The sequence below is a fragment of the Lates calcarifer genome, linkage group LG12 (assembly GCF_001640805.2).
Source record: "Lates calcarifer isolate ASB-BC8 linkage group LG12, TLL_Latcal_v3, whole genome shotgun sequence".
Taxonomy (NCBI): Eukaryota; Metazoa; Chordata; class Actinopteri; family Centropomidae; genus Lates; species Lates calcarifer.
Window position 1 is genome coordinate 12718269 of NC_066844.1, and position 24463 is coordinate 12742731.

General features: G+C 37.9%; 1 protein-coding gene across 3 annotated transcripts in view; it reads right to left on the reverse strand.

Annotated features, from left to right (window-relative positions):
• Positions 1-17216, reverse strand: part of cntn4 (contactin 4) — a 154744-nt gene extending 137528 nt beyond the window's left edge. For 2 of the 3 annotated variants that reach the window (XR_007814351.1, XM_018699000.2), the window contains exons 1-2: positions 16878-17215; positions 1734-1870 (exon numbers count right to left, since the gene is read on the reverse strand). Coding sequence is in view for 2 of the 3 variants with exons in the window: in XM_018699000.2 (XP_018554516.1) it covers positions 1734-1788 (55 nt within the window). In the remaining variant the exon portion in view is untranslated. Of the gene's footprint in view, positions 1-1733; positions 1871-16877 lie in introns of all 3 variants that reach the window. The other variant, XM_018699001.2, reaches the window with a different exon arrangement.
• Between the last annotated feature and the right edge of the window lie 7247 nt (positions 17217-24463).

The following is a 24463-nucleotide window of genomic DNA, read 5'->3' on the forward strand; positions in this document are numbered from 1 at the left end:
GGACAAAACATTTATTGGGAATTGTTAACTGCCAATGGAGGTAGAATAGCTTACTTTGAATGTGATCCAAAAATATTTGCAATCCATATGCATCACTAGACTTAAATTGTGTAATATTGTTTGCACCCTTAATGCATTTCTCCATACCAGAAATGGTCTCCATTATGTATCATCTCCATGAGGATTCAGCTACATCCAAAGTGTGCCAGTCAGTTATCAACAGCTATCTGCTGTGAGATCATGTGAGACTGTTAGACCCACCTTGTGATGAGCAGCAACATGTACAGGCAAAATGGCAATACAGCTCAAAGTTCCCTTGAACATATCTGATAATCTAATGCACAGAGGAGGGCAAAGGGTTCACAACAAGCCTAATGTGTACTGAGTAATGAGAAAGAGTGCTTCAACAGAACACAACTCTCAATAAAGCCTTTTTTTCATCTTGATTCATATAATACCTGTTGTTAAACACTCTGAGTGATTCAGCTGATGCTCTCTGGTGACCCCTCCTATTTGTAAAGGAGACAAATTAAAGTCCTCCATCAAAATGTGATCAATGCCACAGAGCCTCTGGCTGAAATGGGCTCCACAGTATAATTAAGCTATAATTCAACTTTACTGCCTGGTAAATGAATGATGGACATTTGAATGAACCCAGAAAGGATTTCCTGTTAACAGGTCATCTGTCATATATCAATATGAGAAATTTCCCTAAATTTAACCTTCTTTTACAGTATTTATTTCAAAAAACCATCTCTGTCACTACAATAGTAATTGGTTCACTCAATCATTCATTCATATACTCATTCACTCATTACAGTCATTCACTCATTGATTGATCATTGATAACTGACTGTAACTAGAATGCTGGACCGATTCTAACAGACTCAATTGGTTCAAAGTTAGTATCTGGCATGAAATAAATTTAAATTAGATTATAAGAACCCCTCTGAAACATACTGTATCTCACATTAGATTAATTTTCTTACTTTTGGAATATGAACAGCTTTTTTATATCTAATTTCTCAGTGAAACTTCCATCCATCCCTTAACTATACTGCATATCCTTTGAGGGTGTATAAAATAATTCACTTTTTGTTGAGATCAGAATTAAAGTTGCCTTGTGGAGATTTTTTGTAAACATATAAAGTAATGTTTATATTTGGAGACCCCACTCATAAAACACTGCATCACAGCACAACAAGTGGTCAAACTCCACAGGGTACCTTTAATGTGTACATATTAATTTATTTTACACACATATTGATTTACTTGGGTTTAAGGCAGGAGTTTAACAAAGCATTTAGGTTCATGGCAGATTTCCACTCCTGATAAAATCTTATTTGTGTTCTGTGCAACTGAATATTTTCATCTCCACTTTGCTGCAGTACACTCCCCTCATTCACATTCAGGATGATATCGATAACTGTTTCTGAGTGCCATATTCAAAACTAAGGTAAAGCCAAAATGCAATATTGCTTGCAACTGGAAGTCTTCAGCAGACAATGGCTTGCTTTCACAATAATTTCCACGTTGAATGGATTCTACATTCTTATTATTCTATATCAATAGGAAAAAAAAATATGTTTGCTCATGGCTAATCTACTTCAGGTTGCCCCATTCTAAACTATGGCTTTCATACTGTCACCTGCCCCAAATACATATGAATAAGGAGTCAGACTTCACAAAGGCAGCTTTGGCATGCATCAAAAGTTCTTAATAAGATACTTTACCTGCAAGGCACCCCATAAGTGACTGTAGCACCAGCAGTTTCCATAGCAACATCATCTTCAATTTTGTAGGGTCAAAGTAGTCTCACATTCAATCACAAATGTATGGAATCCGATTTGCACCTGTCTGGTTTCCCAATCTGTGGAGAAAGAAACAGGAGATATGAGTATGGCGGTGAGGTTCTCATTAGCAGCATCTTTGAAAATCAGTCTTTTTCTTTTTCCTACTCAGCATGCTCATTTCACAAGGTGTAGAACACAGAAAGACAGCAGGAGCATACAGCAAAGACCACTGTGATAGTAGCAAATATGAACTGCATTCATAGATGATAGCTATAATGTAACTGAAACCTGTGACTTTATGATGTATTTAATCAACCAGCATGCCTGCTTCCCCTTTCCCAAAAGTTGCACCACAGAGAAATTAGTATTTCAGTGCTGGGCACACGAACACAGAATATCTCATATACATTCATTTCCATATCTCCAGCAACTCCAGGGACAAATACTTTTAAGTCAATATGAAAACAAAGCCATTCCTATAAGTTCTCATAAGCATTGTTCTTGCTTGAAGCCTCATAGCTTTTATGCTCATAAAAGTGCAAAGCCAAAAAGATGAAAACCCTGAAACATCTAGAAGAATTTCACAACAGTCGTGTGCTTTCCCCTCACAGACATGATCTCTCCTGGAGTGAGAATTAAAACTCAAAAGTTGGTTCAGTGTCAGGAAGGCAGGACTTGTCAGTGTCTTAAACCTCAGTGACAAGAAAGAAACTGAAAGTGTGAATGAGGCTGAAAGGCAAAAATTCACTCCATAACTTAATTAAGAAAGAATTATAAACCCAGAGGTGAACTATGTAAAAACTAGCACACTCAATAAATGTGTAAGTGTCATTCCAACACTAGTACACATCCAGACGGCTGATGGTTATGACACATTAGCAATCACAGATCCCAGGTCAACTTGACCCAGCTAAAATGAAATGCTGTCCTTGCCCGAACGTTCCTATTATTAACTGTCAGATTACAATTCTCTAATAGGCATTTCCTTTGGCAACAAGTCTAACCAAACCATGAAACACAGTACAAAGATGAAAACACATCAAAATCATAATTTGTTCTCACAGGCAACAAGTCTAACCAAACCATGAAACACAGTACAAAGATGAAAACACATCACAAATGTTTTTAATACTTGTGAAGATGCAACCCAAACATTCTGAAATTATTTTTGTTGGGAACGCTGCTCACTAAAATTCTGCTGTACTCGGACAATGACAATAAAAATTCTGATACTGATTCTGAGATGAAGTAAAATCCAAGAAACCCAGTCTGAAAAGCAGATCTGTGGATCTGAAGGCACAGTTTGTAAAACCAGCTCTGTCTCTGTTATCAATTTTGTGACTGTTTGATGAACTGCAAGTCGTGCTTTCTGTTAATATTTCAAAGACTTTGTGCAAATGGGCTTGCAAGCTTGTCCTTCTTAAATTGTTAGTTTGCTATCTCTTGAGGCCCATTAGAGCCACTGACTACATTACTGTCCTCTGCAGTCGCCAGAAATGTGTATCTTATACCCGTATGCTCATCACATTAATGAGACTAATGCTGGTTTGACTTGCTGTACACCACGCACCTTAAATATGACATTCTGTTTGCAGTGGACTCTGCACTGGACTTGAAGTTTCTTCACTGTGTTTTTTATTAGCAGTGTTTTTTATTATTATTCCCAATATTTATTGCATGCCTTCTACCACTTACTGCACTTGTTGATGCTGCTGAAACTGTGAATCTATCGTTTGTAAGCCCAGCCTCTTTTTTTAATAGCCATTCCTTGTGCACATGGGGGATACAGGATATAAAGACTGTAGGAAATCATTCTTCAAAACACTGCTCTACAGTGCTTTGTTGTCAAACACCACACAGGATACCTTGTATTTTCCATTTCCAGGGTGAGCACTAAAACACTTTCTAAGTTTGGTACCAATTTGATAGTTTTTTGGTTTAAAAGGGGCTGTTGAGTAAAAGATGTAAATAGGGCACAGTGAAGGAGGCAGATTTATCCAGCAACTTTGAGGGAAGAATACAAAAAATAAATTGGAGGAAATGTCAGTGGCTGCCTCTGGATAAGCTGAACTGATATATGAATTAAAGCAATACAACCAGTTAGGAAGTGAAATCTACCTTTTGCAGAACTCCTCCAGGAAACAAGCAGCATTAATCTAACGTCTGCTGGAAAAAAACTATATTTAGAGTTGAGGCATGTTCGACACAAACCTCTCCAAAATTACAACTATTTGTGTAATTTTGCCATTACAAAGAAGTACAGAAGAATTCCCTGTGATTCCACCCTGCTGTGATTCATGATAGATGGCACAAAGTTATAGAACACAGCGGGCAAGAGTGCGACAAACCCACTGAAAAACATATAAAAAAAGGAACCTGAAACTGTTTGAATAGGCCACAGTCTCATTAAGCTCAGATTGCTTCCAGTTCTGTCTCCTGTCTCCACCTACAGAAAAGAGGCCTTTTACCTTTATACATCATATAGAAGGTTGTCAGAGTCTGTCTTGGATACATCAATGGTGCAAGCTCTGTCTAACTCTTAGGGAGCCATTTTATGCATATTAAAGAGTGTTGTGTGAAAGCACCAAGCCCTGTGTCTACTAAAGCCTGTTTTGTCTGTGTTAGTTTCCTTTAAACCTTTTACACCAATCTTAATTTGACAGATGAAATTGTACAAAACATTTAGTATGATGCACAGGAGTGCGACAGCTATATAGGCATGGGCCAGTTACCTGTTTCACAGTTTGAAAAAGCCAAAGTTTCAAAACCAGTATTTTCCATCATACCGCTCCAATGGTATAAGTGAGAACTCAGCTCTGTTCTGGCTACCTGTATTCATGATGACAGTGGTGCCCCATGCAAAACAGTTACAAGAGTTAGCATATGTAGCTACAGCAGATAACAATTAACTAGCTAACATCAGCCAGTTTCACCATAACGTTACTTCAAGTTCAAAATCACGACACTGCAACTCAAAGCAGCGTGCTGGCTTTCTGGTGTTTTGTGACTGTGTTGCACTTAGAGGGAGAGAAGAGAAAGCGTGAGTGTTGTGCGTGCTTGTGACCCAGGTAGACCTGTTCAATGTTTTCTTACCCGGCATTTCAAAATAACTAATTTTAGAGCTGTAAGTGCAATACCATGAAACCATGATATTTTCCTTAAGGTTATCATACCGTCAGAATCTCATACTGGCCCATGCCTACAGCTATAATACTAGGGCTCTGTTTTGGGGGACACACCACACAATTTCAGTTATTGTACTTACAGGTAGACAAAACTCCCAGTAATAATGCCACTTTAAACAACAGGGGCAATAATCCACACAGTGACCTGATACATTTCAAAATTTCAAATGCATTGAACAATCTTGGAACAATATGAACATGATTATGCATGAAAACTAGAGACAGAGACAAAATGCAAACTCTTGATTGTATTAAAATCTTTTTGGTTCCAAAGAGAGTCCAAGTCTCCATAGTTCAAGCTGCACCAATCAATATATTTATGTTAGTATAGTTATGTTGTAGTTATGTTAGTAGAAAAAAATGACACTGTGTAATGTGAAAGATGTTGCTTAAAGTGACAAACCCACTGAGAATAATCACCTGACTCTCAGTTCCCAATACCCCTCAGCTCTAGAGACCATTCTGGTTCACTCTCACCATTCTTATCAACCTTATGTCTCACAGCAGCAGCAGCAGCAGGCAGCTGTTTTCAGCAGAAAAAGCTCTTATTAATGTACTGTATACTACCTGCTGAGCACCAAACAGCAGCCACAGTTAGTAAGTAGCTGGTGAACACAGATAGAGCCAGATATTTTCTAAGTAACTGGTAAAGACCAACACAGAACTAAAAGGAGAGTGAATATTGGACTTACATTGATTAGATGGGGCCCATGTGGTAAAAAAAAAAAAGGTTTAAATATCAACATTCTAAAGTCTGTAACTAAACTCAGACGTGTCCTGTCTCCAACCGACAGCATTGGTTTCTTTTCATTTTTCTCATTAATCACATATTTTTTGTTGCTACTTAACAAAACCTTAACCACAGATGTGGTATAAAAAGGTTGTCCTTTTATGCCATATGGCTAATTTATTTTTTGTGGTTTAGGTGTGAGGACTATAACGCCACCCCTGGACCCACCCCTGTCAACTCCATGTCAGTTGGCCCCTTGTTCTGAGTTTAGTGAATTCAAAGGGAGCTGTAACTATTGTACCCAACAAATTTATAAGTCTTTTTCCATTTGATTGGGCACTTAAAGCACTGATCTGTATCCATTTGCCATGGTTGTGCTTCATCAACTCATGCTCACAGAACTGTAGTTACTCTTGATTAATATTTTTTTTACTCCACTTTGTTAAGGTCTGTTTTTACAGCGTCTGAGTCTTGCTTTGGTCCCTCCACTCCTTTCAACTCAACCTGATAAAACACCCGGCAGCTAAAGATAACACACTACTGAGCACCTCACAAACTTGCTCTTGCCTATTACTGCTGTAATTTATTTAGTTACTTGATACCAGGAAAATGGAAGTTGATAAATGTTCTAGCTACACAGAATATATCCAGCTGTGCCTTGTTAACAAACGTTCTGGCCGGGTTTACAGGGTTTGCCAGTGCTTATAGTGTTACAACTATGACACACATTACAAAGGAAAATAAAAACAAGGTTGACACTCTGTAATAGTGATGACACTTTGACCCAGAAATAATTTATATTAATACTGCTGTAAGTGCACAGAGTAAAATGATTTAAAAACTGCAAATTAGATAAAAGGATGAGTGGTTATCTTAAATTCACTCCCTCCCACTGACACTGCAATATTAAAATTTAAATAAGAACTACCACCGCTGCCAATAATATCACTATTTCTACCAATACTTATAATAATACTGTTATCACTATTACTACTACTCTTGATAGGACAACTACTTCTACTATTGTAATAATTATCATTCATAGATATCACTTTAAAATGAAGCAGAGATTCCCAGATTTTCTGCCATAATTCCCTAATTTGCAGATGAGCTCAGTACCATTCGAGCATTAGATTTTATAGATGTAACATACTGCAGCTGCAGGTGTTGAAAAATAAAAGACTGATGATGCTTTGGGGTACAAAGGGAGATGGTGATCAATATATTTAGTCAGTAACAAATTAGCAGAAAATTTACAGATTGATAGATTTTCGCCCGTCACACAATTAACAGGTTTTTTTTTTTTTTTTTTTTTGATGGGCAAAATGAGGACAATAACTCTAAGTATAACATAGGACCCTCTTGTAAATACAGAGGGTAGTTGCAAGGTCATTCTGCCTATTGTATTCTAAAAAATGCTACTGAATAGGAATATCAGGTAGAGGGAATGTATACTACATTAACAACTAAATGCTATGAAGTTTTGAGTGACAGAATATATTCATTTCATTCTATTTTTTTACTTTTAGCTGCATATACTGCAGATAAAATGTAGAGTATGTCTAAGTAAGTCAACATGATGATCACTTACAACCACAACACTACTGAAAGAGGGGCATGACAACTTAAAGCATCTGTTTTATTCCCATTGAAGTCATTGCACTGTTTACTTCCCCAAAATTTGGTGATGCAGCGAACAGTCCAGAATTGATGTATTGCAATAGCTTGCTCCAGAAAGAAACTGATGACTTTGGGAAGGAGGTGCAGATTTGCACCTTGAATTCAATTAACTTGGGAGGAGATAACACGTTTGGTTAATGTACTGCACTGGTCCTAAGAGATCCATCGTCCAGTTCATTGATATCAGGGCAGTGAGCCAAACAGTGGCGGTGATCAAAGGGACACTTCAAATTTAGAAGAGGCATATCTACCACTCAGTTTCTAACATCCACACAGAATGCAGCCACCTTAATGGCTCATGTACTTTGGTGTGTACTGATTGCTTCATGTTAGATGACAATCACACCACAGCTACATAGTGTGACTACATGATTAAACGGAAAATGTAAATTATTTCATGTCAAACTGGCCAGTATTCAATAAAATACTGGGAAGCTTTTGAATGAAACTTGTTTACTCTCAGATGTGCTGTGCAAATACACCTGCCCTGTCCTGTGAACACTGACAAGGCGTATGCAAATACTATACCTACAGCAATTCTTCACCAGTCAGGATGATAAAAAACTATTCAGCTATTCAAACTATTCAATTAAAAAACAAGTGATCAATTTACAAAATAGTCTCTATTTTTCTATTTTTCAGCAACATAAATCTTTTTCATCTTCCTTTTAAAAGAGTAATACATCAGCTTCTATGTGAGCTTCAATTGCCAAAACTTAGCACATTCAACTACAAAGACTTTAGCTGTTGTAGCTTTCCAAAGAGGCCTAAAAGGAAACTTTGAACTTTAGATATCAGTCAGTACAAGGTCTATGGTCTCTGTATGGAGCAGAACCTTGACAGGTGATGTATACCTTTGTTCTGGAACGTTTGTCTGTATAGAGTCAGAGAAGCCATCTAACCTTAAAGCTTACGTAGAGACTTATAATGAATTACATCTTTTCATTTTTTCAACCATGAATTAAACCTTCAGAATATAAGGTTCAAGGTACTTGGTTGGAAAAAGTTTGTCTCTTAGCATTTCAGTGTCCAAAGCGTAACTGGGGTGCCAGTAACATCACTTCATCAGTACAAATAGACTCATGGTGATACAACTGACAAGTTAGTCATTTTTAGATTTTTTAATTTGAGAATTCATTATCCATTAACTATTATTAGTTAATGGATAATGACTACTATTATTATTAGTGTTTTAAATATGGAATTCACAATGTGTACTATATTGTTTTAGAGGTGCTCCCCCTATAATGGTACTTAGATGTTGATCATTTGTGGCTTGTCAAACAGACTTAATTTTGAGTGTGTATTATAAATGTTTCTTATAAATAGTTCTATTACCAGTCACATACAAACTTTTTCAGAGCATCTGTGGCTGTACTTCTCGCTGTCTAATTAAGCAAATAGAACCAAATTTAATTGCCTTCCACTGTCATTTCCATAAAGTCACAGTCCATGACACCAGCTGCAGATTTACTCTATAACAGGTCTATTTGCAGTGGGGTTATCATACATGGCCATCAGCACCTTTGTTGTGAAATAATTTACATATGTCACAGGGATGAGGCTTAATTTTACACTTCATGCCATTATGTTGAGCTCTGTGTGCAGCTATGGTGGTGGTAAAGCTGAACTGTGACAGCCCTGTCAAACAGCTCTCTGCTGTGCATCCACAGTCACTACTGATATGGGTGGCACATTCAGATAGTTTGGAACTGGAAAGTGACTTTTCCAACCTCTATCACTATAAAACTGAATTTGAAATCTTGACTGCTGTTTTTTCCATTGGTGTGACTGTCCCATTTCATTTGTTAGGACAAGATAAAGGGAGGTTATTTTAAATATTTGAACAATCAACTGATGTTGCTTTTTTATCTCGTAAGGATAGTCTTTTTATAAGAGGACATGCAAAACACCAAAATTTGAAGAAAAAAAAAAGTAAAAATCCAAACCTATTTCCCTAATTACACACAGACCTTTCAATGACACGATACTCAGTAAAAAATAAAAGACGTTATTCCTAAACACATGGATGTGAGGAACTCCCGATACAAAGACACTCTGCTGACTGATAGGTACATACTGCACTTGGACTAATTAACAAAATTTAATGTTGTTCAATATATACAATAAAACATGCCACATCTTTGCATGAGGAACACTACAGCTGCAATGATAAAATGAATGTATTTTGACTTTGCCATGGTTTTTATTGAGGAAAAATGCTTATGTCTGTGTTTGTGTTGTATCTTTGCAATCTGTGCAGTATTGAGCAAGAACAGTGTACCCAAACACCATGAACAGCTGCAGCAATGAAAGCCAACAGGCAAAGTATATTCACTAAAGTACTTGTTGTGTGTGTGCTGGGTACATTGTACTTGCTCAATACTGCACTGATTCCAAAGATTTTTGTCCCTAACAATCATTTACACGCAAAAACATGAAAAGATAAGGCCCAGTTCACAAAGATCGTGTTATCCTGTAACATGGCTGAGTTTTACAGCTGGGCACAAAACTAGTAACCACAATAAACCACTCACTATATTATTTTTTAATTTGTTTGTTTTATTATGGCAAAGTCTCTGATTCTTACATAGTAATATGAGTCATTTTCAATAATTCAGTTTCATTTAATTTTTTTTTATTTAAGGTCAAGTAACAACACTTTCAGACAACAGTAACATGCATCTGTTTTTCAGAAAGGTGAGGTGTATCACACAGCTATTATTGTTTCCAGCTCAGATTATACAAATGCACTTAGGATGCAATTACCACATAAAGGCCATAGAGAGTTGACCTGACTGACCCTCCTTAGATATGGGCCTCGCTTCCACCTTGTCTGACACAAATTAACAACGTAATGAGGTTGAATGGATCTGCACGTCTCATTTTATACAAAGCCGATAGTTCTAGTTCAGCAAAGCCAAATAGTGCATTATTTTTGTTCTTTTTCTTATTGTCCTTGGTTTAAATGGATGAACTAGTTAATTGCACTCTGATACAATGACTACAGAATCTCATTTATCTGAACCACAGACATCTGAAATGCTCCGCTAAACAAACAGTGCCTTTCTGGAATGCCTAATTATTTCATTTGAGAAACAGATGAGATTTTCAATACCTGCACTTTGCATCATCTGCAGTTCTCTCCAAACTTACTTCACTATTTCACATGAACAGGATGTTCTTCCTAGATTTTCATTAGGGATTTTTTCTTCTCTGGAAAGAAAACAAAGTCTCTAAGGGATTTTAATCAGCAATAATATGCTAGTAATGATAATAACCAGAGGCACCACATTATAATTTCCTCATTTAACAATTAGAAAACATCCATTGAGCAGCTGCAACACGTGTCCATTTACTAATGGGCATATCAACTAATTCATACTCAAAATCTGTTTTGCAAAAAGGAACTGATTAATACACTGCACTGTGAATGTGGATGAAGGAGCCTCATTATGTAACCCTGACTGATTAGTTTAATACAAAAGCCAAATAAATGTCAAAATATGCATAATAACAGTGCACACTCCAGAGGCTGTTGATACTATGAAGGTGCCCTTGAGCAGAACCCTCCAGACTGTAGTCATACATATGTGTGAAACAGGGGATTTCTGAAAAAAACAACAATAAGCCTGCTCAGAGCTTCATTTATCTTTGGACACATAAAAGGTAGAAATGTGTATGATTTTAGCAAGAGCACAGCAGTGTGGTAGGGCAGTATGCACAAAGCTAATGGTAAAAATATTTCATCTATCAAAAAGAAAGAAAGAAAAAAAAATCCATTATAATTCTTCATAGTTGCTTCTAAAAACCAAATATATTCAATTTAGAATCACATAGATGGAAGCAAACTTTCACACATATTTGGGATTTGTGGTTGTATTATGATTGAAAAAAATACTTGGCAAGTTATTTTCTGTTGACTGACTAATCGGTTAATCCCCTCATCCTTCCAGCTCTAATATTCTTAGAATTTTCTTCTAATATCCCTGTCTGGACATAAAACACATCGGGTAGGGTTTAGTGACTCTTTGAACGGTTAGTAGACCTAAATTTATTTTATTTATTTAGGTCAAATCTAAATTTTAATTTAGCATATCATATAGTAACATATAACCTGTTGTACGGTAGATACTCAGCACTGAGTTTGACATTAATCCTCTATCCTCTGTGATTTAGTTTAAATGTTACTTTTCTGCAAAAAGAAATTTCAAAGAATAATAAACCAAACTAGCTAAAGTAATTGCCAGTGAATTTGTCCCATTTATCATAGATTGCATGAATTATTACTTTGCAATACCTCTTGACAACTAATTATTCAATGAAAATTCCACTGCTTCTGGCATCACTGACTGCCATTTAAACTACAAGTGATGATTTTCAGAATTTCATCATTACTAGTACCAAACTTCTTTTGAATTAAAATGTGTAAAATCTCCTTTGAATAATTCGATAATGAGAACATCTGAAATAAATAACTAAAAACTTGCTTTGCCACAGTGGATAATATGACCTTGCTTCTTTACCTTAATTTCCATCTCTTGTCCTAATTTACTTGTTTTGCTCCAAATAATCCTCAACTTTTGATATAATCAAGACACACTGTTTAGTCCAGTGCTCTAATTTTTAGTCCATTAACCGTTTTTATTGAGCTCCTTGTGAGGAGGATGCACAACGATTTTGTAGAAGACAAACAAGGACAAAAAGTCCTTTTAAAATGAAATTCTTTGTTTTAGTAACTCTTGAATAACACCTCTAATTATTTTCCTAGCATTAATTTTGAAGAAGAAAAAACTTGTATAAGAAATGCCACTGAGTTAAAAAATGTCTGTATACCACACCTGTGACCAGGATTTATTTACATTTATCAGCATGATTTTACCATTAAAAAGCTTGTGACAGAATCAGGTACAAAGTGTGAGGCTACTTATATTTTATTGACAGTTATCAATAGAAAGAAACAAGGTGCTTAGGGTGTATTTGAAACATTCTTCTGAGTCATCTCAGCCGGTCTATTCAATCCTTTAATCTTGATTCAGACAAAGACAATAACAATACCCTGTGGGGAGCACAGATTTATCGAGTGCTTATATTGTACTAAATGAGGGAGGAAAGATGGCTCTCACACAGCAGCCACACCCAGCAGAGCACAATACACCTCTGACTGTGTGCTCTCGTGAATCTTCAGCTTAAAAAAAAAAACATTTAAGTGAAGTGCATCATCAAGAAGAATCATGAACCTAGCTTTATCCAGAGACTACTTGTAAAGATGATGTTTGCAGGCCTTATATAAGTACATTAAATAATGTAGCAGTCCCAGTGCTCAGATCCTCCCGCCCTGAAGTTGGCTGCTGTGTGGCGTTGCTCTTATTAAGCACTCAATTAAAGCCGTTCCCAAGGAGAGGCAGCATGCAACAATGTTTGAATCGGGAAACGTTGCAGGCTCAGACAGTCTGTGAAGACTTACCCCAAAGGACCGCGGTGCCTTGAAACCAGAGGCCTAGAAGTGACAGAGCATCATAAAGCATTGCTAAAGCAGGGGAAATTATTCTAATACGATTGGATTACAAATAGGGCATTTACAGAACCAATGAGACTAGATAAATAGAGCAGGAAATGGAGCTGTCTCATTGTGCCATCTTGGATCTTTCCCTCTTCATTCTAAATACTAAAAATGAACAGAGAGATGGGACTAGGTGGTATTATAGTCAAGTGTGCTTATTCCTGACAGTTGTGAGCCCCCAATCCACAACAGTGTGCACACAATCACTTTTGATGGTGAAGATGTACTTTTATGTAAATTACTCTTCATTCATGCCCTTTGCTTTTACTGAATTACGCAACAATTCTTCATCCTCTAGAGGCGTAGTACCAGGTGGAAGATCTTGGATGCAGACCCACGCAGGTAAAAGATTTATTTCAATGAAAACCAGTCCCGAGGAGTATTGTTCGGAGTAATTGTATTTCTTAAGAGAAGTAGTCACTGGACAAAAAAACATAAAACCGTATCAAGTGGTAGATACAGTGAGTTCTCCACATTGTTTTCACTTTCCCATGCTGACTCTATAAGCCACAGTCACTCTGATAGAGTGAAAACAAAAATCCATCTTCTCTGTATCTGCTGGATGGCATAAACCCCTGGAGTAAACCTAATCACAACTATCATACCTTTTTTAGAGTTTGGCAAAAGAAGAAACGTGTAATTTTCCAGTATTCTGCTTGACAGGCCAAGATTTCTTCATAACTCCCATCTCAGCTTGTCAAATAGCTCTGTTATACCATATTCAAGCAAGTAATGCATGGCATACATTAAAACCACACCGCACTCCGGTAAAGTAGTATCAGGGGCCTGCAGCTTCCCCTCATATATTATGGTGCTGTGGAAAATCCTACAGCACTGTTCACTTTGAAAATCTAGCAGAGGGACGCAAAAAAAAAAAAAAAAAAAAAAAAAAAACAGCGCTGCTAAACAACTGACACCAGGCATTGTGTATACCTTGAAATGCAATATATTAGGGCAGCAGCTAATGATCATTTTCATTATCAATTAATCTGTTGATTATTTTTTTGATTATTAGTTTTTGTGTCAAAAACTAAGGGGTGTAATGATTCTCCAAATCCAAGGTTTCATTCAGACCTCAACTTTTTTTTGGGTGTGCATACTCACACTTCAAGGTCAAGGTTGGTGTGGGGGATATCGTTGTTCCATCTTCCCGCATCGCAATACAAGATTATTAACGTTTGTATCACAGTTTTGGACTTAGCTTCAGAATCATTACACAAAAAACTGCAAAAATCGGTAAAGGCTCAAAAGTGACAGATTCAAATTTGATCTGAATTTCTGATTAATCAGTGAATCAAACAGCTTATCTACAGAAAATTAATCAGCAGCTATTTTGATTAGTGATTATTAACATCTTTTAATCAATCAACAACAAATATTTAACAGTTCCAGTGTCTCAAATGTGAGAATGCTGTTCAATCAGTCAACCTGTCAATTTGTCTTCTGACACCATTTGGTCAATAAAATGTCAGAAAATAGTGAAAAATGCTCATCACAGTTTCCCACAGCCAAAATTGATAGATTCTAATAGCTTGTTTTGCCTGACAAACAGTATAAAACCCAACAATATCCAGTTTAATATCACATGAAAACAAAGAAAAGCTGCCTTTTTTGCTTAAAAAATGACAATTTATCAGTTATCAAAATAGTTGCCTATTCATTCTCTGTAATGAATTGCCTCTTTAGATATCTAAAATTGTTAGTGTGACAAGAAAGAAAAAACTGAACATGAACCCCTTACAACAGAAAGACATGCTCTTTGTGACAAGCAGGTACAAAGTGCATGTCCTTCATGTGGACAAAGAAAAGCAGATACTGCTTTGAAATTAGGTGTTCCAAGCAGAAAAGGTTGGGAGATGCTGCAGACCTTAGAATGATGTTGTGTTTGTTTTGCTTCAATAACAGTTGTATTCATTTATAACACTCCCAACAGAAAAAACTTGCCCTGGCCAACTTGGAGACAAAGAGGTGTGTAAAACAGGTGAAACCAAGGTGGAGGATGAAGCAATAAGTCTTACTACACCCTCTCTTATTCCAACCCCCAGCCTGCCTCTGTACAGATTAAACAGACTGATGATGAAACTATCATGATCAATGTAAAGATTGCAATGTCAGTACTTACAGGATATCTTGTGACCAAACAAGTCAATGTGAGGAGTAAAAATGCACTTCTGTAGACAAGAAGAAAACAGCCACTCGCCTAATATTCTCCATCATATCTCACACATCTAACACTTTACACAAAGACCATACATTCTACCTTTCCTCTGTTCCATGAGCTAGTTTTCCTGGAAAGACATGAAATAAAAATGACCATGTTGACATTTCTTCGATACTTCCTGCAGGAAGCGCGCAATGAAATTTTTATGCCGCATTTCTAAATGCACCTATCCGAGGGTATTTTTAATGACGCTTCTGGGCTCTGTCACTTCTGACGGGGTTGTTGCCTTTCAGGACATCACCAGCTATTAAAAAGAGGCTGTTTTCCTGTGAGGCTGCATCCTGGGCAGGCCCTGAGCTGCATCACACAGACACATTCATTAGATGCCCCTCAAACAAAAAAAAAGGCGGTGGCAATTATCATTAAAATTTGTGTAGCGTGTGCTGGAGCCAGCTTGCAGTTAATTACGCCTCAGTTTGTATCTGTAGCATCTTGATTTTGCTGTAGAATAAGCTTCCTGAACCCTTTGGAGGTCAGTCCTTGTCAAGTCAGATGAGAGGTCTATGAAACAGATCACACATACAGAGTTACAGGGTCTGCTCTTCAGTCATTCACAGACTTAATGCTGGATGAACAATATACACATCATCAGATGGATGTTTGTGTGCAGCACATGGTCTGCTCTGACTGGTCTTATCATCACACTGACACATTTCTCCCTGACTGTACACACCAGGCTTATTTTTACATTTCTGGAGCTGGAAAAATTCTACGGGAATTACTTTCAGTTCTGGTTTGAGTGAGTAGTTTTAGCATAAAGTTGGCATGATAGATGAGCAGAGGCTCCACAGATGCTCATATCTATTAAACATATTAAAGTAGGCTTATATGGCATTTGCTGACTATCAGACTCCAGGCCCAACACAGGCTACCATTGGACAGTTCATATAGTGACTGACAGATGAAATGATTAACACCATTAGAGCAGTGATAGTGGCATGCAGGCTGATTCATTCTCAGCTTCACTTAAAAGCATCACAAGGCAACCAACTATCAACATAACTTCAATTTTACATCAGTTTGCTGTTACTTTTGAATTCTAAATCAAGGTGGGTTTACCTTCCACTATTCAAGAGTGACTCTGAAACACTGGTACAGATTAATTGTACACATATGTAAACTTCTACAGATCAAATGTGTCTGAATGCTAGAGAGACTCCAATCAGTCTGTACACAAATGGCATTAGCGTTGGAGCTCAAGTTTTCTCTCGCTTTCCCCCTCTTAATCCCGCTGTATCCAGGACTAGACGGATTGCCGTGGCCGTGGTAGGTGGTCAGCAGTCAGCAGTCGGCGGCAGTGGCGGCAGCATAATCTACAAAATCCGCAGGGATTATTCAAGGGAGGGTCAGCGCCGGAGGATTACTAAACATCTGCACTGATCTGAGTGACTCTAACACACGATCGTAGATTACTTTGCTTCCACCATGATAGTCCCACAACAAAGTAGACATGAGCAAATGAGATCAGCAGAGGGTGAAATTCAGAGAAGGCAATCCCGGCTGCAAACATCTTCCTATAGGTTGAAGCGTCAAGGGTTTAATGTACTAATCTGTGAAAAGTTAGGATGTAAACTGCGCTTTATTCCGTCTGTTTCCGAGCCGCCACTACTGCTGAGCTGAGTTGATTGAGGTTTAACTTGTCAGGTGCCGAAGTTACTATGTAGAAGAGAACAGAATAATTAGAATAATAGAATAATGATCTTACCTGCCCGCACAGCAGTAATATCTCCGAGGAATTCAGAGCCTCAGATTAATCCGTGCTTTGTCACAAAACAAAATTCTGCTCACAGACATCACTGTCGAGTCGCGGCGACGCTCCCAGCCAAAAATATCCGCCTGACTTGTACGCAAAAGATGCTGCTCTTTTTCTTTTGTATGGCGCTACATTCATTCACGCGCTGTGCTGTTCTGTGCGGCGCCGCCACCACTACTGTACACCCATCCCTCTGTTTCTCTCTGTCTCCCTCGGTGTCAGTAGCACAAGTAGCTGACGGCGTGGCGTATCGCAGGTTTCATGTTGGAAAAGTGAAGCGCCCGTGTGCTCTCACTCACTCACTCACTCACTCCGATGCGTCAAGTCTGTCCCTCCCCTCTCTCCCTTTCACTTACTCACTCCCTCCTCCTCGAACCGTGCTGGAGCGGAGCGGGACGCACGCACACGCGGTCGGCGGAGAAAAAGACAGCGAGAGAGACCCCCTCCACCCGACCAGCATTCTCACTGCTCCGGCCATCCAAGCGGAACAGACTCCCTCCTCCCACTACTACTCCTTCCTCCACCTCCTCGTCCCCGTCCTGCTGCTGCTGCTTCTGCTGGGATGCCCAAGTGTCCGGGACGCTGATGGACCAAATACCTTTCAGCTGACTTGTAGTAAACAACCTGTGATACCTTTGAAAAACCGTAGAAACACATTTTATGCAGTGCCTATTCGCTCCTTTTTTTCTTTCTTTTTTTTCTTTTCTTTCTTTCTTTTTTCTTTCTTTTTTTTTTTTTTTTGAAGTAATGAAGTAAATTTACCAGTTTTACACAACACATGCTATTTAACTGGAGTAAGACTGCACATGAGGGAAAAAGTTGTAAAGGGAACTGTGTGAAGTCTGCTAAATTTACCTCAAGTGATGTCACTTGAGTCAGCTTTGGCTGGAATTGAAGACTAATTTAAAGATGAATAAAAATCTAAGGATGTGGAGCTGGAAAGAAGTGAACTCTACATTAGCCACTGGTTGGATTTTCTGGTGTGTTAAGCTACCAAACTGTCGATGGTAGAGTTTTTGTATTGTCGTTAAAGTAGGTGCCCCAACGCTGTCTCTGAGAAATTATTTTCATATACAAAAAATTGCTTTTCCATTTACATCTTGAAGGCAATATAATGACAGAGTGGATTATGTTCAAAGGCAAAGCTCTGAACACTGATTGAATGAAGTGTTACGTTTATTAACACCCTGAACTGGTTATGGTGGATAGCAGGTGTGCACAAATGTCACACCAGAGAGCAGGGTTCGCATCTACACTCCTATCTGTTTAGGCAATGGAAGCACTGTGGTATTGAAAAGATGGAGGTTTTGGTTTATGAAAAAACACTCTGTGTCCAAAGTCAATGTAAACTTTTTCTGTATTAAACCAGACCTAACTTTAACAAAGTGCTGTGAGTGTCTTAAAAAAAGTTTAATAATTCTGTCGTCATTTTGTACTGTGAGATCAGACGTTTAGGCAGAAGACAATGATGTTGTCTTTGTATGGTAATAATAGTAATAACAGAAGTTGATTTTGCAATTATTGTACATTACAACCCACACAAAACATCAGATTAGTGCCACTACCTTGAGATTAAGCATCATAACGTTTTCTGAATTTAGAGAATTACAGCTGTTTTAAAACCAGTTCTTAAAACAGGTGTACTCACAATAGAATCCAGTATTATATCACTATTTTTTCTCTTCAAGTTTCACTCTCTCCACTGTAGCTTAAAAATGAGCAGTTATTTTCCTCTTTTTCTAGGTCATATCTAACAACAAACACCTTCACAGATATGAAGTATGTGGGACAGAATCTTATCAAATGAGGCAGGCCTGTAGCCTGATGCATATCTGTTAGAAGGTCCTAGAAAGATGGAGGAAAAAATAAAGTTTTGTGTTTCTTCCTTGTCTTACAGCACTTTAGTAACTAATCTGAAAATGTCTCTTTTGAAAAATAGCAATCTCTCCCCTGTGCTCACATCAGTTTGGATTCTGGAGTGCACCTCTCCCAGCTGGAGTCATTGAAGTAACTTGCTCATGCTTGAGTTTTTGAGAAAACTTGGAGACCACCCACAGGACCAAGAGAGCAATTTGCATATGCCAAGTGAAAGATTCTTTGAAGAAAGAGCTGTTGTATTCCTATAATAATATATGAATTTAAGGATGCACATATATTTGAAGAATAACAACTAAATATGTCTGTATTGACTGTTGTGAGGACATAACATTTTAACTATTATGGTAGTTGAAATACAAAATGGCTATGACCTCATTCTAAGAGTAAGTCCTCATAGCAACAAGTCCTCCAACCCTACCCACAGATACCACCTGTATTCCAGCAGAAAGTGTACTGGATGTTTGTCATCAAGGTAACAACAGTAAACACGCAGCTTCAGAATCATTTTGATGGTACACTGACTTGTAAACATTTGTTCTTGCATGCTGTAACTTTGGTGAGTGGGTACAATCTCCTGCTAACTGAGTGATATTAAGAATTCGAAATGGAGTTTGTTGCAGCACTTCCGGCTCTGGAAGCCAGGGATCATGAGGAATATACAGCATACCATTCGGCCATATTTCAGTTCAATGAGTGGGACGATGCAACTGGAGCTCTGGTCAAGCTATTGATAGGCTTTGTTTTCTGTACATGAAACGCTGTACACTTAACTCAGAGACTCGGAGACCAACAGAATAAAAAACCACTTGTGGTTGCAGAGGTAACTGCTGCTCAGCAAATTTTATTTCAACCTTAAACAACCTTAATCAACCTTATTGCTTTAAGGTTGTGGAAGTGTCACCGTTTGTTCAGGTTTAGGCACAAAAATAAATAGGTTAGGAAACTTAGGAAAAGACCATGGATTTAGTTACAATAAATACTTCTGAAAGGCTAGAGGATCTTTGTTGTCAAGGTTACAATAATAAACACGCAGTGAGGTGAGAGGTCACATAAAATAACATAATAAAACACAACTATGGGTCCAAATAAGCTGCTTGCACAACTTGTGGGCTTGTTTTTTTAGTTGTTCCACACAGCCTAACACAACCTAATGTTCCCATTACAGTGAATGAAGAACATGCAGTAATTGTAGTTTCCCCACAAACACCCCCAGCTAATCAACTGTTTCTGTCCTCATGTGGATAAAATCACTTCACCATCATCATTCATCTCATTCTCTGACTATTCAATTAGGGAAAAAGGGGATTCCCTTCAATTAAGCCAGATTGACTGAAAGAATCAATATTTGCCACTGATATTGACAGGGAATGCAGGGGCAGGAGGTCAAACAGATCCATAACCTCCATGCATCGCCACCTTAATCGATAAACTGATTCTACTAACACCTGTGAACCCTCCAGTATTCACTGATTCCTGATTCCAGACATAATCACACAGGCTGTCAGACCTAAAGAAGTACAGCGTATCAGCATGATGTCTAAGCATTGGTGAAGGGGAGGTCTCAGTAAAGTTTGGCTTAAAATATCTCAGAAGCTTTAAGGGATGATACCTGGCAGCTTTAGCAGGTCATTTTTAAACACTACTACTTTATTGCCTCAACATTTCATACAGAAGCTCTGACCATCACTCAGCATTTGTTACACTATCGAAACATTTGGTATATCAATTTAATGCTGAATCAGAACTTCCACACAACAATGCAACTTGTTTCAAAATGCAACTTTGAATGTGTACAAAACTATTTTTTCTTTCTTTTTTTTTTTATTTCTGTTTGTTTATATCAGTTTGGGGTAAGACTTCACTGATTTGCATACAAATTCCTTAGAGACTTTCTAGACCTTAACCATAACCTCCATGAGGATTTAAACCTTTTTAGCTGAAGCTAAATGCAGTTGCATTAAAAATAAATACAGACACCTATTATGTCCCTAATTAGATGCACTGCCCAACTTACAGCTGGTTTGAAGTCCAACACTGGTCCCAAAGTATGACATAGCATACACACACACACACACACACACACAGTGAAAAAGCAGTTAAAAAAAAAAAATAAAAATTTGGTATTTCCACACTTATTTCAGAGGTGTGACTTTGCAGCGAAGTTGTCCCAGTGTGCCATAATTTATTCCCTAAGGAAAGCATATTTATAATGATTCCACCCCCTCATTTACTAGGCCTGTAATAAATATATTTATGACTCCCTGGGTTTTTAGGAGCTACATAGTGCCACAGCACATCTTATTACGAGTTAAGGTTTTCAAAGAGCAGGGATATTATGCGTTTATATTAGAGGGTTTGTAAAGTTGTAAAAAGCTAAGTTGTTAAACACAGTAGGGTGACTGGACACTGCAGCTACAGCTACAGGTGACTAAAATGAACATGAAAAAATTTCAGAATATCCTACAAAAATCTAGCATCCCTTGGAAAGTCAACAGCATTTGTGCAGTCAGAAATATCATAGTAAACCTCACTTGTAGGCAATGTTCAGTTTTGTTGTACGCGGAGAAAGCGGGAGCAGTGCGCGATTGCGCAGGTGCGCAGCTTAGAGGGAACATTGCTTGTAGGTGGCTTCCTTTGGACAGACAGACAAAATAGCTGTTTCCCTGTGCTTTTAATGCTAAGCTAATTGCTTCACTGTAACCATATAATTAACAGAGAGACTTGAGGTATATATTTTTTCTCATCTTTTGGAAAGAAATGTTAACATCATCAAGCTAACACGTTCCCAGTGAGAATGTTAACGTGCTGATGTTTGGCAAGTACAATGTTTACCATGCTCACTATGGCAGTTTAGTGTGTTAGCAATCTTCTCATCTTCTCAGCTTTGCTTGCTAGCAGAGTAGTATTGCTGAGGCTGAAGGGAATGTGATTCATTTGTAGGTATTTGGTCATAAACTGAAGTCCTGGACAACGTAAAGTTTTAAGTTGGGGAAGTTACATAAAGGGGACATGGATGTCTGTACCAAATTTCATAGCAACCTATCCAATAGTTATTGATATTCTGTCCACTCAAAAGCACAAATGTCAACGACAGGGTGGCACTAAAGTAAGAGTGGGGGTCAACAAAGTCACTAAGATTCAAAACTTGGGCATTATACGTGTGCAAATGTTTTCTGTACAAATGTATGTTGGTATTACTATCCATAAAGTCATGACACTAGTGTGGTTAAATCGTGTTGAAATTGTCTTTATCTGTTCATCTTATGTGTATATAGCGAAATCCTGAGATAGATACCACTAGGTGGCAACAAACCAAAAGAGAGTTGCCACACTTACAAAATCTTGCCGTTTTGAAAATATATCTTAACATGTGTTTAATATAATATTTAATATAATTTAATATAATATTATAATAATATAATAGATATTTATTCTTGTCAGCTTCTGTGTATCTCTGGGTTCCTTTCCTTTAATGACATGTCTCACTCTCTGCACCTGAAATAAATGCTCAAATCTGCAACTAATTTAACCTTTGATCCACCATTTTTCCATTATCCCAGTATAAGCTTTAATTATAGTGCGTGGGATTTAAGAAAATCTACTCCTTCAAAATGAAAAAAAATCTATTCATATGCGAGAGCAGTGGTAATTAGTAAGAATGTACGCAGGATATTCGTAGTTGACCTGTAAAAGAGCTGAAAAAGTGAGATGATCTCACCATCTTTATGGTGGAGAAGACGGTGTATAAACTGGGGACATGGAGTTAATAACTGAATGAAACTCACTGATGCTGAATGAAAACACACCTTCTACTGTGTACTGAAAGCATAACAGACTTGAATCGGACTCTTAATATTTGTTTTATTTTATATTTCATCTTTTCTGTGCATGCCATCCAACAAAGCAAACGAGCCGTAAAGAAAACGTTTCATGACGTTTCCTTGCCACGTGTCTTAAAAAAAAGGAAGCATTGTGGCTCTATTGTGTCCACTTAGATCCTCAGCCTGCTAATGACTACTTTTGCTTTGCTAACCTCCACAAGATCTGTCTTTGCTCTAAAGAACAGATCATGGTTCAGGCATCTGAACCATGTAATGAAGCCAGTTTTTTTCTCAGTTTTTTTCTCAACAATTAATGGAATTTTTATCTCACAATGTAAATGGCCAGTTTATCAAGGGTCTGTTAGCTTCAGCTGGACTACACAAAAACCAACTAATAGATTAATCAATTACAGTGTTAATTACCACACCGCGTGAGGGATGAACTGAATATAAAACATAAGTGATATTATTTTGATGTATGCTTAGAGCCACTGTGAACCATACTCAAAAGATTCATCCCAGTAGACTGTATGTGTAAGACTGATGCAATTGCTTTTCACTTGAGAGTGCACTAGACAGTTGTGCAGGCAGAGCCCAATGACAGAAAATGAAATTTGTCATTACTATCTCTCTGATATCTCAGGTTATTTTCTCTCAGAGAACACAACTGTTGTGTTTGAAAGCCACATGCAAATGAGGAAGCTCACACTAAGGTTTCATAGCTTCCCTGTGAAAGCCCCCCCCCCACCCCAGAGACACAGAGTAGCATATGATATAGAGCAGAGCTGTCATCTTCGGCAGACCGGGTCTCATTACTCTGGCCGTATTTATCCATCCATGCTCAGGAAGTCTGCGTTTATCAGGCCTTTTTATCGATGGCCATTGGGGTCATTACAAGGGATGGACAGTATTTCCTGTGCAGTCATAATTAAGTCATAGTGCTGCAGTCATTCATCAGTAAGGTTATAGTTTGACAGAAAGCTGTAAACGCCCTTATGGCCAGCTTTTCTAAATAGTGTTTTGCAGAATTTCAAGATCACCAGAGCCTCTTTGTCTTTTTTATGATGCCTTGTCAGAGGATATTGCGTTAATTGAATGGTCAGCGCACACACACACACACACACAGACACACACCACACACATACACACACACACACGCAGTTGCATGATTTGTGAAACCCTGGTGTGTGTGTTTAACAAAACTCTCATCCTTCCACATATATTAAAGTCATGTTGTCATCTGGTAGACCCGAGTCATCACGTATCTAACCCCTGGGGTTTGGATGTGAGTTATGGCAGTGCTAGCAGGTGGGAGAATTACAGTGAATGGGGTAGCTTGTATAACTGTGAGAGCTCAGCATTTTAAAGCTAATTTCAGCATTACTGTCAAGTTGATTTCTGCTGCTGCAATCCTGTGTTTTGACTACTTGAAAAAAGATGCAGAATATGCAAGACCAGGGAGGTGAAATGTTAGGACACATAGACTCGTGTTAAACATCTATGGTATAAACACTTGAGATTCTTGTCAACATGCAGAATGGATCAGTGCTTTTATGCTTGCACTTAATGGATAAAAAAAAGAAAACATGGGAAACAAGTGACAAAGTCAACAGAGACCCTCTTCAATTTGTGGCATAAGCAACGTGTAAATGTTGCTGCGAGACAATAAACAGAAAAGACAGTTAAATCTCTATTCATCCCTTGATGGAGGAGAATAACCTTGTTTTATGGGCTGCGCCACAAAGCAGAAAATTAGTTCCTGAAAAAGTCATTAGCAACTGGCTTGTTTTATAGGGTGACATGCCCTCTTGTGACCAATACTGAGCATTTTTCTCTGTA